This window comes from Oryzias latipes, chromosome 16 (genome assembly GCF_053564925.1).
Source record: "Oryzias latipes strain Hd-rR chromosome 16, Olatipes_Hd-rR_3.1".
Lineage (NCBI taxonomy): Eukaryota > Metazoa > Chordata > Actinopteri > Beloniformes > Adrianichthyidae > Oryzias > Oryzias latipes.
In genome coordinates this window covers 12660850-12677847 of record NC_136252.1, presented here as the reverse complement: position 1 = coordinate 12677847, position 16998 = coordinate 12660850, and the positions used below count along the sequence as shown (strand labels likewise).

The 16998-nt window shown below is 41.2% G+C and overlaps 2 protein-coding genes across 4 annotated transcripts; both read right to left on the bottom strand.

Moving 5' to 3' along the window:
- Positions 1–2558: 2558 nt before the first annotated feature.
- On the bottom strand, positions 2559–4547 carry clec3ba (C-type lectin domain family 3, member Ba). Its single transcript, XM_004077740.5, has 3 exons — positions 4197–4547; positions 4036–4128; positions 2559–3920 (listed from the first exon to the last, which is right to left on the bottom strand). The coding sequence occupies exons 1-3, from the start codon at positions 4411–4413 to the stop codon at positions 3520–3522; spliced, it is 711 nt and encodes a 236-aa protein (XP_004077788.3). The 5' UTR covers positions 4414–4547; the 3' UTR covers positions 2559–3519.
- A 2669-nt stretch (positions 4548–7216) lies between these two features.
- fez2a (fasciculation and elongation protein zeta 2a) lies at positions 7217–15608 on the bottom strand. Of its 3 annotated transcripts, XM_023964408.2 has the most exons (10): positions 15191–15608; positions 12348–12450; positions 12081–12197; positions 11865–11979; positions 11525–11778; positions 11324–11404; positions 10608–10683; positions 10461–10526; positions 8738–8771; positions 7217–7994 (listed from the first exon to the last, which is right to left on the bottom strand). In XM_023964408.2, exons 1-9 carry the CDS (start codon positions 15457–15459, stop codon positions 8761–8763), a joined length of 1092 nt encoding a protein of 363 aa, XP_023820176.1. In that variant the 5' UTR covers positions 15460–15608; the 3' UTR covers positions 7217–7994; positions 8738–8760. The 3 variants fall into 3 exon arrangements, with proteins under 3 accessions (XP_023820176.1, XP_004077714.1, XP_078789563.1); XM_004077666.5 differs by lacking the exon at positions 8738–8771; XM_078933437.1 differs by lacking the exons at positions 7217–7994; positions 8738–8771 and having other exon boundaries at positions 10180–10526.
- Between the last annotated feature and the right edge of the window lie 1390 nt (positions 15609–16998).

The following is a 16998-nucleotide window of genomic DNA, read 5'->3' as shown; positions in this document are numbered from 1 at the left end:
GATTTTACTCCCTTTCAGATCGTTCCTGTTTGTTTTTTGGTTTTTTCTTGTCCTATTTTTCCTCTAAAGTATATGTCCAAAATAATATATCATATTAGTATTAATAATGGAATCAAATCCAGTTTGACTTGTGCTATGACCTTACAATTTATTAGAAAATATGATCAAAACTAAAGTAACTAAAGTAAACTTAAGGTAAAAATAAAACTTTGACAAAAAAACGGATCATATTTGTGGAAAATAGCAAATACAAAGGATTTTCTAAAGGATGAATAAAGTGTTGCTGCGCCAGTCAGCGAGAAACAGGCCTGAAGGGCTCTTATTGGGTTGAAGGTTGTTGACCCCTGCTCTAGTCCATTCTACAGAACCTCTGTGTTATGTTGTTGTCCATCTGATCACCAGAAATGCAAGCTAGAGATCCAAACCAGGATGAAAAAGGAGAAAAGCATAAGCAGAACTGGATACAAAATGTCCATAATGTTAAAAAAAGTGAGTTGTTCAGTTTTGTTTTTAATCAGTGCTGGAAAGCTCTCCTAAAGTCGGTGCTGAGACTCTGGTTTTCCCCTCATCCAAGAAGAAAAATAAAAACATGAAACTCCTTCTTCCTCTTGTCTTTTCTTTAGAACAGATGAAGGAAAATCAGCTCCATCATCAACCAATAAATACTTTATTGTCCTGTGAGGGAAATGATCAAACATAAGTCCACAGTTAATGAAGCCAACTTTATGCTTGAAGAAAAGGAACAGCTGCTGATGAAGACTCCCCTGGGTACTCTTGTGTGGAAGGTTCAATGGTATACTCACGCCTGCTGGGAGGGGGGAAACCGGGGGGCTGAGCAGGTGATTGGATTCTGATTTTGGTAAGCCTTCCAAACTTTTGTAATTTTTCTTCACTGGTTTCTGTGATTGCTTGTTGCTGGGAGTGGCCTTTTTTTCTCCTGAGTGGAGGTTTTGTGAACCCCCTGCGTTGAAACATGCTTGTCAAGTTATTATGCCTCACTTAAAGAAGAAACGCATCCATGGAGTATTCCAAGGAGCAATTCGCACAACATCTAGACACTTGTCCTTGTTTTTCTTATTTTATTTTCCAACTTGAATAGATTTAGACAGTGCAGTGGATTTGCTTAGGAGCCACTGTAATCCACTAATACACATATGGACTGGATGGGCGAACATCCACAAACCCTCTAGCACCCTAAAGAGGGTATAGCGCTTGTCCACTGTTGTTCCTGAATCTGAGGTTTGACTCTCAGATGGACTCTCCTCTCCAGTACCCTGGCATGGACTTTCCCACAGAGGCTGAGGAGCGTGATTCCCTGGTAGTTGGAAAACACCCTCTGGTCCCCCTTCTTGAAAAGAGGAACCACCACCCCTGTCTTCCAGTCCAGTGGTGCAGTTCCTACCTCAGTGACTTCAGCTTGGGTAATGGACAGCCCCACCAAGCAGGCCCAATCATGCCCTTCCAGGTGCCACTGTCATTAATGACCACTGTGCCACGTGGTCATTAAAGTCCCACAGGAGGACAATAGAGTCTCCCCTTCGAGAGACACCAAGAAGGCAGGGTACTCGGAACTGGTGTTTGGCCCGTAAGGTGAAACCCCAGTCAGAGATATTTAAATTCAAATTAATCATTTAGCTTTTTAACTAAATATTTAGTTTGGAGCAAAATATTTAGATTAAATATTTAAATTAATAATAATTAAATATTTAGCTAACATGCAAATGAACCTGCTGACAAGCGGAAATGAACTACCAAAATAAAAGCTGTTAGAATAGCTGCTAAAACAGCTCATCCAATGTTTTTGGCCAGCGGGTTGGACATGACTTGAATTAGTAACACTAATACATGCATGGAGAACAACTCAGGCAAGAATCAGTTCAGAGATAGCGCTGAATACAGCTTTTATTTTGGTAGTCCATTTCCGCTTGTCTGCAGGTTCATTTAAGATAAGAGATAAGATAAAGCTTTATTGTCATCGTACAGTCACACTTGGTTCAACAGTACAACGAAATTGCAGGCATGTTAGTTAAATATTTAGTTTGGAGCTTAATATTTAGTTCCAAACTAAATATTTAATTTAAAGCTAAATTTTTAGCTCCAAACTAATTATTTAGTTAAAAAGTTTATTTGGACTTACAAAGCTTAAATGTTCAATTTGGAAAAAATATTTAAGTGAAATATAAACAATTAATTTGCAAGAAAATTGTATTTATTTTTTTAAATGTACAACTAGTTTACAAACTAAACATTTAATTTGTAAACTTAATATATAATTATAAAAAAAAAATTTAATGTTGAATTAAATATTGACCTTGCAAACTATTTATTTAGTTAACTATAGATAAATATAAATTTTTTTTGTAGAACTTAACTTTTCCTTTTTTTAATGTAAAGTGACTTTACATTTCAGCATGAAGAAGCTGAAAAAAAAATGTAAACTGAAAAAACCCTTTGACTTTGTTGGCTTTTAACCTCACAGACATGTAAAAACAACCTCAATCCCTAATGTTTCAGCTTTTTTCAGGCTCAAATATGTTACTTATGTGACAAAAGAACACTTTTGTAGAGTTTTTTTTACACGTTTATTAATTTAAATCATAAAATGCATGCATGAATACAAACAGAAATACATACAATAAAAAAAGGGATCACATGATTATCATTTCTGAGTCAAAAAGAAAGCATGAGAGATTCACTTAAAAAATAAATTATTCATCCCGAATTTATGTTAGTGAACAACATCAGAAAATGTAAAATATGCCGGAGAGTCAGACAAAATGTTTTACTACAAACCAAAATGGAGGAACTTTAAGTTTGGAGGATTATTTTTTAATGCATTCATTTCCTGCTATAAAAGTTAAATGCAACCACATTTGTAAGAAATATGTGTTTGGGGAATGCAGAATTTGTTGAATGTTGAAAGATTTCCCAAATCTTCAATCCACCAAACTTTTTTATTATTCAGTTCCAAATTCTGATTAGTAAAACCTTAGATGGAAACCAGCAGAGGTCTCATAATTATTGGGTTAAATTTGCCTGATTTATCAACTGCTCATTACTGTGAGAGTAACAACTTTCAGTGGAGGAAGTGTGATGGTGTGGGGTCTGTCATCTTCAGGCTGTGTTGCTGCAAGTAAATTCTAAAACCAAAGGAAATCTCATTTCTTTGCTGTCAGGGACCAAACCGAGTTTATCAAAAAACAACACAGAGGTTCCTGGAGTCTTTCAGAAACTTGCGTCAGAAAGTTGAAAAGGATCCGTTGAATCTTAACACTAACCCATGTGGGATGAGCTGGGGTGTGGTTGTTTATGCTTCCTCCACACAAAACTCAGGTTCTTTAGGACTTTAATCCTCCACACAGGAGTCAATGATGGAAGAAGCTGCTGCTTTTTAGGTATTATGTGATGGTTACTTGGTTACAACCCTGGCATGCTGCTGTCCTGCTTGTTACACAAATGGGTGTGCACCATAACATGCATATAACCAAATAGTAAAAACATACTTTATGTGCAGAGCTCTCAAACGATGTTGAACTCACACACAGAGGCCTTCTCGGCTCTGCAGCTCTCATCAAACCACTTACCCTTGGCTGTGGTGGAGAGGACAGCACAGTTCTGGCTGTGGCCGCCGTCCGGCTGCAGGGTGATCTCTGTCTCCCAGTTCTTGAAACGTACATTCGAGCCCGAATTGTCCACCCACTGGCCGTCTGTTATCATGTCGTTGATGCCCAGCCAGATGTGCTCCTCGGAGCTGATGCTTTGCCGCACGTAGTTGTAGAGCTGGTCGTTCTCCTCCCATGTCAGGGGGGTGCTCAGGCTTCCTCCTTTGGCGATGCAGTCATCGCTGGCTGAGTGGAAGGTCTTCTTCACTGGATCGGCCAGAAAACATTTGCCGAGGACCTTTGTGCCTCTCAGACAAACTGAAGGGAAAAGTTCTGAAAGTTTATCAGCTGATCTTTAGTGAGAATTTAGTCAAAAAACACTGTTAAACATTACACTTTACAGCTGATAGATCACTTGCTGCTGTGAACAAACCTGTCTGCAGAGCCTGCTGCTCTTTCAGCAAGTTCAGCTCCTGAACAATGTCGTTGATCTGCTTCTGCAGCTCCTCCACAGCAGAATCTAATTCTAGGGAAAACAGCAGAAAAGGAGAGTCATCATTTTCATTCCCAGGAACTGTCCATGTCAGGTCCTACCTGTTTTGTTGTTCCTATTCTCAGAGAAAGTCTGTTGCAGGGAGCTATGCACCATCAGCAGCAGATAAAATGCCATCCTTGGTCCTTTTGTGTCCATATTACATGAGAAATACGGCTGAAATGTGCTATGAGGAACCTTTTTTGACACAGCTCCACTGAAAGGTTCTCTTCCCTCAGCTCTGTTTGCTGGTCGGATGCAGACTGTTGTGTCTCCCATGCCTGGCGTGCAGCCTCATAGCAGGAGGGAGTCTTATCTCAGGGCCAACAACGTTTTGCAGATGTTCAACATCTGCGCGTGTCGTTTTTATGTTGCTCACTTCAGACAAGCATGAATTGAGTTCCACATGTGTGAAAGTTACCCACAGACCTGAGGATGGTCTGTGTTTTTCTATCAAGTTGTTTTTCTTCTAAAATTACAATTGATATAATTTGCAGACAATTTGATCAATGAATATACTTTTTAAAATAAATTAATCGCCACATAAGATCATGTAAAATCACACATTGTATTTAATGTTTTGATATTTATTCATTTATGGTGAGTTTTGTTTCTGCTAAGGACTAAAATGAACCAGATATTTGAGGATTTTTTTGTCCCCGGTTCACATCAGGATGTGTTCAGTGTACATGAGACTTGCATAAGAATTGAATTTTTATTGCAACAGAGCTGGATCGGTGGTGTTTCAAAAGCATATTTTAGTAATAAAAAGTGAATGCGTGGGGAGATAAGTGAGTCGATGTCAAACATGTGATTTGCTGCAAGTGAGAGCCGGAGAATTGTTGGATGAGCCGCTGGCACTCTCAGGGAAACAGTTTCTGTGAGGACCTGGTGGTGCAGGACCCAAAATGCTGGACTAGACTAGGCATGGTGGCAGAAAGTAAAACGTTTCATAAATAAACTGAACCATGCTAAAACCATGGGAGCAACACGAGAGTGACAAAGCAGATGATGTGACAAGGAGAAACTGAAAGCCAGATACTTATACAGGCTGAGGGTGATTAACTGAAATTAAGACAGCTGCAGATCATGATTAACCTGAAACGGTGAAGATCTTCATGGAGGCCCAGCTGAAGCTCCCCAAGGAAGAGGTGCAGAAGATCGCCTTCCATAGATTTCACTGACTCAGAGGAAGGAGATCCCACAGCAAGCATCCACGACCGATTGTAGCTAAATGTGAGCACCATAAACAAAAGGAGCTGGTGAAGAGCCACGGTCAGGAGCTGAAGGGAACACACTTTCAGTGTGAATGACTGGTTCCTGATGGAGATCCTGCGGCGGAGGAAGAGACCGTTCCCACTTAGGAGGAGCAGCTCACCGCCAGATCCTGAGCAGTGGTCGCCGTGGACAAACTGTTCCTAGACAGCCGGCTCTTTTGGCGACCTAGAGGTCACACCATGGCTGTCCTGAGGAGCCTCAGACACAGCGATGAGAACATCTGTGCAGCGCTGATGACCTGCTAAACTTACATCTCATCTTTTGAAAGTTTTACTTGAAAGCAAGGGTCAGACAGACAATGGTTACATTCAATCTGTACACTGAAGATGCAATCGAATCACAATCATTTATAATGTATTGAACACACACACACACATTCAGAAGTTCAGCCTCTCCTCACAGCTGCATGTCTGCAGCTTTGGGTTTTCAGGAAGGGGAAGTCAGAGCTGGGGTTGTCTTTAAGCTGCTGGGAGTTGGTGCAGACAATAGTCTGTGCACGCGGGTGTCCATTTTTAAAGTTTATCTCGATTTCTTTTTGTGTAGAGTTGTTAATTCTGATTTTATATGGATCCACATCTAATTGACAACAAGAGCTGATGCCTATACAAATGTCGTCATTTTGCTTCTAAACCACAACCTGTTTGGTATGTGTACAGAAGGAGTCAAGGTGACATAATTTAAAGCATTTTGCACTCCTCTGTATACAGATCATCTTTGGGCTAACTATAAAAGTGCCAGTATGAGAAAGCTGCAGGTGGCGTACAATGATGCTCTAAGAGTGCTTTTAAATAAGCCAGGGAGGACGAGTGCTAGTGAGCTTTTCGTTTCTCATAGAATTAACACTCTCTGGGCTTGCATGCGCTCGCTGATGTTCAAATTTAGCAGATTAAACGCTTCAGAGAATACTCTCATCTTGGCTATAAGCAACATTAGATTTAGTGACATACGTTTCTGGTCAAATTTATGGAAACACTGGAATTAATTAATTTATTTTTATTAAGTATTTTTTATTAACTTTTTTATTAACTGTAACTGTACACTGTACCTCAACTTGTGTATTCTTGACACTGTGTATTTTTTAAATGTAGTGGGTCTGTGTACTCCTTTTTACTGATTGGACCATGAGTCTGGAATAAATTCTATCTATCTATCTATCTATCTATCTATCTATCTATCTATCTATCTATCTATCTATCTATCTATCTATCTATCTATCTATCTATCTATCTATCTATCTATCTATCTATCTATCTATCTATCTATCTATCTATCTATCTATCTATCTATATGTGTTAACTGCTTAAATTCCTGTGGAAACTCTGTGACATGAAAATCTGAACAATAATTTCCTAAATTATTGTAAAGTATTACTGAACCCAGCACATTCTGTGATAATTATCAGTGTTTTCTTAAAAAGTGTGTTCTCTTTTTTCATTGTCTTCTGCTGTAGTCTTACTTTATTAATTTTTCACACCTGGTTTTGAGTTCATCGCCACACTTGCTGCTCAACATGGTAAATTGCTTTCATCTGTTTGTTTTTTTAACTCTGTATTTCAAAATTTAATAAATTTCTGATCCCCCGTCTGTTACTGTAAGGAAACAATCCCAGCAGTTGAGCTGGTTTAGCAGCCTGAAAACAATAAATGTATTTGCATTCTAATTTTAAAATAAAGGCTAATTTACATGAAACATACAGAGAGGAGGAGTATAAAAGAGTTGGGTGAGATTATAATAAAAAATGTAAATAATGAATCAGTTGATTTGATTACCGTTTTTGCACATTTGTAATGCCAAGAAGAAAATATCCTGAGACAGAATCCTTTTATTCTTCAGCTCAAATACATACAAAATAAACTCCACTTTATTTTTTTAAAGTTGCACAGAAAACATTTCTACTAAATGAAAAATAAGTTCTCTTATAATTTACAAATGCAACTTTTCAGACAAAGGCAGCTTGTATCAAGTAACTGAGTCAAAATATCTTCCGGTAGTTGAAGTGTTTGCTGCTGAGTGACCTGCAGGCACATGAGTGACACAGGCTCTGCATCACAGCTGCACTCATTTAACACATACAGATGCATAGTTAGTTAACAGTCTCCGCCCCCATTACAATATCTTTCATAAATACAAAGAACATGTGAGGCTGATGCTAAGATGAATACAGATTGTGGTTTGCAGCTTTGAAAGAATTCCTGCTTTTCCCTGCAAAAGTTCTGCACATGTGACATTTATAAAAGTCTGCATCTGTTTGTGTTTTTAATTTTTTACTAATCTTTACGAGTCTCAACTGTTTCAAGTTCTGCCTTTCAAAATAAAAGATTGCCTTCCTGGAATGTGAGTTTTCGAGCACGTCTCCATAGAGGTTCCACTCTGGCTTTGAAGTCTTTCTCCGATCAGGACATTTCACAGTACAAGAAAATCAAATTCAACGCCAGAAAAACAAGGTCAACATGTACATGTAATAACAAAATGACACACACAAACCAGCTCAAACCAGAATAAATTAAGTGTGCTTGCAATGAGTCTTCTTCATCTGGTAAACAATCAGGAGTCAGTCCAGCTGGTTCATGTCGGGCAAAGCACTGAAAGAAGAGCGGATCTGGAGGTTAAACAAATCCACGTGAAATGCAATTAGGGAAAGAAAAACACACACTGATCAATCAAATGGTATGAAAGTGTGCTAAACTGAAACAAAGCTCTCAAGGGCAGGTGGGGTGACAGTCAGGTTAAAGCTGAAAAGACATCTTTATTAAACAAAAACCAATTAGCAGCGCTTAATCACAAAGGGCGGAGTTTAAGAGCTCCAGGAGTGGCCCTAAAGCCGGCACTGAGCATGCTCCTCACTGTGCAAGTTGGGGGGGGGGGAGACACACCAGTGCTATGTCAGAATTCCCTCCCTAATCCCTAACTACTAAAAAAAACTATATAGCACTATATGACGACTATGAATCCACTGTGCTCTGAAGATGAAAATGTTGATTAAGAAAATGAATTTAAACACCTTTTTTTTTTTTTTTGCAAAAATTGTTCGAATGCATTGCGGTCTACATTTCCCCAATCCAGTGTGCATCGATGCACAATGGTTTTTCGCAGAGAAATTTCTATGGCATACTATTTTGGAATTGTAGATTCGGACAGCACTACAAGATGGCGAACGCACTAGAGTGCGTTCGCCATCTTGTAGTGCTGTCCGAATCTAGTAGTGAAGGAATTCAGACTTAGCCCAGGAGAGTTTTGGTTGGGAACCGACTACAGTACATTCAGAGGCAGGGAGGGGGCGACTAGGACGACACCACCGTCACAGCGCAGTGTGTGTGCCACAAACCTCTCCATCTCCTCTCCACTAGCTCAGACCACAGCTAGTGAGTGTGAGGCGGTGATAAATTATGCAGAGCGGAACAAATGACACACAGGAAGACAAAGTCATGAACAGCCAAAAAGCTTCAACTGCAGTGTTTACATTTGCAAAGGGGCGCGAGTGTGTGCTCCAGTGCAACTTTAGCTTCATATATATATATAAATATATATATTATATTTATAAATATATAGGACACATATATATATAAAAATTAAGCTTATTTATAATTGCATTTTTCTGCAGGAGTCCCACTTAAGTCAGCTGATCATCTTCTGTGCTGCTCACAATTTCCATTCATATCCTCTGCTAGTTACCACTCCAAATAAAGAGTAGTTGCTGTTTCATTAATACAAATATTACATGTACTTTAAAGGATACAATTACTGACCCAGAAGGCAGATTTGTAATCATTAACATATCCATTCAGAACAATGACTTCTGCATAGCTAGCATCTATGGCCCGCATGTTGACGACTTCCTTCATTCACAGATTCTTCACCTCACTTTTGGTTCACTCTGACTCTGATTCTGGATCCTGAACTTGACAGACTCGGCACAGCAGCAAACCAACGTACATGAAAGTATTCTTAAGCAGTACATGAATGATCTGGGTCTCTGCGACGCTCGGCGCTCATGTCACCCAAACACTAAAGGGTTCACCTTTTTCTCTCCAGTTCATCATTCACACGCTCGTTGAGATTATTTATTAATCAATACACCTCTTTTAAAAGATATCCAAAGTTCCAGTATTCATCCAATTATTATCAGTGATCATGCACCAGTTTCTGTAAATATTTCTAGGGAAATATCCACACCCTCAGGTAAAACTTTCAGGTTTAATACGTCTCCGTTAAAAGACCAAGAATGTATTTTATTCTTTAAAAAAAGAGTGGGCAACCTTCTTAGAATTTAACAATACTCCTGACATTTCACCACATGTTCTTTGGGAAGCAGCAAAAGCAGTGATGAGAGGGAAAATAATTTCCTATTCAACTTATTAAAACCACAAATAGAAAGCAGATTTAGTAGAATTAGAAAATGAAATCAAACCCCTGGAGGCTGGTTCTGCACAGAAACTCATTCTGGGAGATTTGAAAAAAAAAAAAGAATTAAAGCTTCAATTAAATTACATCATCAATAAACAAACATAATTCCACCTACAAAGACTTCGACTAAAAAATATTTGAATATTCAAATAAATCTAGCAATACACATCTATTATGGACCAGACCGGAAATGTCACTCATGACCCGGTCAAAATAAATAATGCGTTTAAAGACTTTTATAAAGACTTATACACATTTGAGATCATTCCATCAGAGCAAAGCATCAACTCATTTCTTAATAATGTAAACCTACCCAGGTTAAATGAGGATCAAATCACAAACTTAGACTCAACGCTCTCAATGTCTGAACTTCATGAAGCTCTGTTGCTAATGCCTAACAGCAAAGCTCCAGGACCTGATGGCGTTCCTGCTGAGTTTTATCAAGAATTCTGGGAGCAGCTGGCGCCAACGTTTTATAAAATGGTCCAATTTATCCAGAAAAGACAATCAATGTATTTGGAGTATTACTACTTTTAAGTCTCCTGGATTAGTTGGACTATTTTGAGCTTCACATCTGGCCTTTTTCTGAGACCAGACATGAGTAGAGCCAACGTGATGCAAGTTCAAAGAGGACAAATGCTCACCATTGAGAATATAATTTGTCAGCAGGCTGGGCACTTTGTCGCTGTCGTCTCTCATAGCTTGCAGAACTGCAGAGATAATCGACAAATCAGACACGATGGTTGAGCCTAAAGAGGAGGAAACACTGCAGGAGAGCTGAAGACTCTTACTCTTCGTCAGGACCTGAAGGTCTTCGACAGACGGAGGGTGACCTTTCCCCTCATAGGGGATGACTGTGGTCAAATACTGGGAATGGTTGAAGGAAAGAGAGACTATGAGACTGAGGCAGGAAAAATGGAGAAGATAAAAAAAGAGCAGCGGCTGGAGATGCATCTCAGTTTTAAAAAGCTCGTCTGGAGCAACATTCACACCGCCCTCGGCAATGTGTAAGCGGCCTCTTCCATTGAAAAGTCTATGTAAATGGGCGTTTAGAGGATCCGCGTTCAAAACTCTCGCATTCACGAGAAGCTACGCAAGTTTTTACAATCGTTTTCAGGCTCTATGTTCATGGAACGTGCATTGAAAGTTAAACCAGGTTGAACTTTGACCAATCAGGGACTCAGATTTGGTCCGTTTTAATTCATGAAAGTGCCAACCATTTAAAGATTTGATCATGAAGGATTAACTTAATAATTGTGATTTGGAATCATATCACAGCAAGTCTTTCATGTATCACAATAGAGCTGTAAAAGAAAGCCCAGAGCAAAATTGTTGAGCTTTGCATCTCTTCGACATTGCGCATCAAACCTCTTCCATCCGTAGGTGGCAGATGTGCGCTCGTAAACAGTAGAAAAAAAAAGAAGAAGCCCCTCCCTGCTGGTCCAGTGTGAACACTGTGTACTAAATGCCCTGTGTACGTAGCTTCAGATAGAAGAGGACAGTTTACCTGTCTTTCACTGCAACCACTCCCAAAGGTTTGCTTGAAGCTGTTCTGAATGACAGAGGAGAGTCCCTCCATGCTGAAGCGCTGAGGAGGTACAAGGACAAGTGAGGAAATGTGAGGAGACAGAAATTTCAGCAACTTTTTAAGAACAACCAAAAAAAACATAGAACAGATTGTAGATTGCAGAAACTTTTCAGTACAGACCGAAGTTCTCTCTGAAGGGCCCTGCGCCGTCCCTCCTTTAAGCTTCTTTTTCCTCCTCAGGGCTTCCCGGTGCTCCTTCTGTCGGTTCTGCACGTCAATGAGTGCCGAGATGAAACAGTTTTTCACCTCCTTCTCAAAGCCTAGCTCATCCCTCATGGCCAGCTGCTGCACCAGCTCCTCTGAAAACCTCTGGGTGTTCCTCTTCGTCTCCTCCAGACACCACATCAGCTCTGACACGCTCGATGCCCTCAAGCCTGAAGCATTAAACCACAAGCAGAGACTAAACAGGAGCTACATGAGACACAAGGACTCATTGCTGTGAACTCCAGAGGGCACTTACGCTCCTCAAAGCCAGGGCTGCACCTCTGGACCTCCAGGGGGAGTGTGGAGAAATCTGACTGTGAGGGATTGTGCTCGGACAAGTCCTGCATCATCTCCTCAATCTCCTCGATCACCTGCACAGAGGACATCAACGCATCATGGGAGGAGAACCTCTGTTGGGAACATCTGTGAAGCTTCTACTGGCCAGCAGCAGCCTCCTCCGCTCCGACCCCACCTGCTCCGCCGTCATGAGCGGCTCCTCTGAAAGGCACGGGGCGATGATGGAGCGCGTGTCCAGCTGCTCCTGCAGCTCCTCCTCACCGGACAGCTCCGCCAAAAAGGCCGCTTTTCTCTATTTAAGAACAGAACAAAGGGGGAGGTGAAATAATCGGCGCACTAAACCCAGGCCAAATAAAATATGAGATTTGTGGGCTAAACTGAGAGATTTAGCGATGGATGAAGGGAAAGTGGGGCAGGGAGGGGGGAAGGGGGGGTCATTCACCGGGTTCTCCTCCAAGTTGAATGTGGAGATGCAGACGGAGCAATTCTGTTCCCATTCCAGAGGCGCGTTGTGGTTGAAGCTACCGGTAAGAGCATTCCAGATTCTGCAAAAAACACAAAGAGTCATCGCTGATCATTACACCCCTATCTAAAAATGTACTTTATGTCCTCATAAAACCCACTGACTGTTGTCGTTTTGGGCCTTTACCATAAATAAAACTCTCCCTCCTTGAGCTTAGTTAATTCTGTTTAATTGGATAGGCTGTATTTACTTCAGCTGCCTCAAACTGAGACAGTATTTCTGTCCCACACAGATCAGCCTGCAGCTCTGAGCTTATGGCGCTGATCCCAGCTCAGCTGATGCAGTCAGAAATACCTGATGGGAACAGTGACAGGTGCACACAAACCTGCAGAAATGCTGCAGCATGAAAGTATCTCTATGGGCCATTTCTATCATCGCTTAAAGAAGGGGTGTCCAAACGTTTTGCAAACAGGGCCAGATTTGATGAGGTGAAAATGTGTGAGAGCCAACCAATCAGGCTGCATTTTTTTGAACCTTTATAATACCACGAAATGCAAGTTAACTATTTAATTAAAATGTTATTACAATGGGATACTTTTTAATTCTTCTTAATGTTTGCATCTTAATGTTTTTTTTAAATATATAACTACTTTGAATATCATATTTGAAGACCGGAAATCAAAAAAGGAAATGTCTGTCTGGGAAGAAATTGACTTTTATTAACACTGAATCTGGGTTCCTAGGAAATGTTTAACATTAGTCAATAATACATGCTCACTGTAAACTTCTAATTGTAAATAATGTGAACGGGAAAGTAAACCAAATAGTTATCTTATTTACAAATGTAGCCTTGAAGAATGTAGCTGCCAGGGGGCCCAAACCAGGGTCTCGTTGTGCTCGTCCAAAGCCCGGCTAATAAAGAAGGTTGTGTCAGGAAAGGCATCCGATGTAAAATCTTTGCCCAACTAAATTTGCAAATCAGACCTATGATAACCAAACCACATCAGGTTAACAACTGTGATGTTCACTGATGGGGTGCCAGTGGAAATTGGACTATTGTTGGTCAAAGGAGAGGAGGAAGAGAGAGAAGAGGAAAGTCATGAGTGTTGGACTGAGGGTAGGGACATTGAACTGGACAAACTGGTGGAAGCTGAAAAAGGAAGGATGTTGACTTTTAAGAGGCAGTTGAAACAGGCTCTGGGTGGTCAGGAGGTACTCCCAGATGACTGGAAAACTACAGCTGGGGTGATCAGAGAGACGAGTAAAAGTGTTCTTGGTGTGCAATCAAGAAATAAAGTTGATAAGGAGACTTGGTGGTGGAACGAGGAGGTGCAGGAATGTATACGGAGGCTAGCTAAGAAGAAGAAGTGGGACACTGAGAAGAATGAGGAGTTTAGGGAGATTCAGCGTAAGGTGGAAGAAGAGGGGTCAAAGGCCAAACAAGGGGTTTATGATGACTTGTATGCTTGGTCGGATAGTAAAGAGGGAGAGACTGACCCGTACAGATTAGCAAGGCAGAGAGGCCGTGATGGGAAGAACATGCAGCAGGTTAGGGTGATGAAGGATGGGGATGGTGATGTATTGACAGCTGTCAGTAATGTCATGGAAAGATGCAGGTTTGATTTAGCAGCACCGATTACAATAGTCTGACTGAAATGTCTTTATTTTTAGTCTTGGAAATTCAGTGAGAGGTTATGGAAAAGTCATGGAAAACTATTCCTAAAAAAGTGTACCAACCCTTCAGAGAGGGGGAGGTTTGCCCTGGAAAGGAGAGGAATGGAGGTTAGCTGCTGCAAGATGAAGTGGACATGTGTGTGAATGAGAGAGATCCAGGTGGAAGAGAGAGGTTACAGGGAGAAGAGAGAAAGAAGGTGGAGGATTGGAAGTTTCTAGGGTCAACAGTTCAGAGGAATGGAGAGTGTGGAGAAGAAGTGAAGAAGTGAGTGCAGGCGGGTTGGAAAGGATGGAGAAAAATGTCAGGTGGACGGAACGTAAACCGTGGTGAGAGCAGCCATGTTGTTGGGCCTAGAGCCAGTGGCACTGAGGAAAAAACAGGAAGCAGAACTGGAGGTACCAGAGATGAAGATGCTGAGGTTCTCTCTGGGAGAGACCAGGATGGATAGGATGAGGAATGAGGACGTCAGAAGGACAGAACATGTTAGAGGTTGTGGAGATAAAGTCAGAGAGGCCAGACTGAGATGTTGGGACACGTCCAGAGGAGAGACAGAGAATCTATTGGTAGAAGGATGCTGAGTTTAGAGCTGCTAGAGGTCTAGGAAGACCAAAGAGGTTTCTGGATGCAGTGAAGGAAGACATGAAGGTAGCTGGTGTTAGAGGAAAGGATGCAGAAGACAGGGTTAGATGGAGGAAGCTGATTGGCTGAGGGGACCCCTGAAGGGGAAAACCCAACGGAAAAGGAGAGATTATCGACTTTAGAAGTACAAAGGACTGTGGTTTTCATCACATAAACAAATAAATCTATACAATTATAAAATTGTTTCAAAATGAACTAAATCGATTATAATAGTTATTGGAAAATACCATTTGGATCGAGGCACAGTAAGCTTATTTTACTGTAACGTAAAAAACAAACAAGTGCATCACAGCAGACACCACAATCATCAGTCCATCATTCCAGTCCGATGTGTGGAAACACTTTGAATTTTTCAGACATGTAACCATACACTATGGTATAATGTTCTAATAATGTTAATAATTCGGATTATTATTTTATTGGCGCTTTGAGGAGGATCAAGCCTCCCGGGCAGGCGACAACTGTAAACAAACAAACAAACAAACAAACAAACAAAAGCAGCCCTCACTCGTCTGTCTCCAGCAGCTTGTCCTCCGTGATCTCCGGAGCCCTGCTGTCCGTCTCCGCGCTGTCTGGAGGCTCCAGCCCCGCGTCCTCGACGCTCCTTCGGCGGACGGGTCCTCCCGGTGAGAGGTCTCCGCGGCGCCGGCGGACGTCCTCGCCATCCCGGCTCGCTGCCTCTCCCGCCTCGGCGGACAAACGGCCTCTCTGGGGCGGCGAGTCTTCCTGGCCCACATTCAGTCCTCCGTCGTCCCAATGCTCGCTCGGTTCCGCCATAGCCCGACCATGCTAGTCAGTCAGGTGGAAGGAGAGTCTGCGGCCACGGAGCTGGCGGGCCACCTCATCCTCTCCGCGGGCCTGAGGCGAGGCCGGACCGGGTAGCGGTGCTTCTGCAGCGGCCCACTAGCGGTGACATCCAGGATGAGAGCAACACCCGATGCTCCATGCTCATCCTTTCAACAACAACACAACAATAATGATATTCATTTGAATACGTTTTTGTGTCATAACGTATTTTATAACATTTTATATAACTTCAACCTGCATTTTAAGACTATAAACCTAAAACCAAATCTAAATGAAGCGGTGTGTTCAAGTGAAATATGACATTTAGCTTTCAATGGTTACAAGTCCATATTAGTTGTTTATTTGTCTCGAAAAATAAAAACAGACACATTCTTCAGCATTTCCTGTCCTCTGGAGTCTTGTTTATGAATAAATAAAAATCGAACTATTTTATTTTAATAAACAATTAATATGCTTTTAAACCGGGTTTCAAGAAAACAAGCATGAGGAGGATTTGGCGACCTCTTATGGGTGAAAGAAGAACTGCACCCGTCTGCTCTGTATTTCCTTTACTGACTGTAACAGAGCCCCAACTAAACTCCAAAATTCAGGCCTGCAGGTGAATGAATGTTGACAATATTTACAGGATTCCATAGAAACGTAAGCACGAGCTCCCCGTTAGCGCTGCTGAATAAAAGAGGCGTTCTCCCTTGCAAGAAGCCTTGAATTAAAATGGGTAAGACAGGAAATAATACATTTTTGTTTTAACTTTGATATTCAGGTTTGTTTTATTTTTTTAAATTGTAAATCGATGAATGGTAATACATGATTAAGTGGTAGTGAATCATGTATGGTCTGCAGGGACAAAGGAAAAGTGCTCCCCAGGAAGAATTTGCATCAAGGGGAACAGAACTCCATTCAGAAGTTAATTATTCGGGTCGCACAAATGTTTTATTGTTTTTATAAATATGGTTGTCAAATACAAACCACTAATGTGCCAAATTTAAACATCTCCTTTGAACTGTCCCACGCTCTAATTTTCAGACTTCCAGACAGTTATGGGTGAGAATAATTCATCTTTTAAGGCAAACTCTTAAATCCCCGCTCACATTTGCATTTACCTAGAAGACTGGTAAAAGCTTAGAACTTCTTCTTCTTCTTCAGGGTCGGTTCAATCTTCTTGTCTGTTTTACACCATCATGTCAGGTTCAGATATTTGTTCCTTTAGGGTTTTGAAGAGAGGATCTTCCTTACAGCTCTGAGCTTGTGCACATCTTCATGCAGCGATTGACCTCACTAGAACAAACAGATTGAAAACAAGGTGAACACACATACAAAAACACACAAACACCTGTGGGAGTGCACACTTTGTTATGCTTTACGTCCATGAAGGGAAAGAAGATTTCACTTTAAGAGCAGAAGCTGCAGACTCAGTGTGAATCTGGTGATGTGTTGATGCACACATCCAAGAGTCTGATGTGTTTGGACTCATCGAGGTGATCCAAACATTCGTGTGTGAAGATGTCAGCA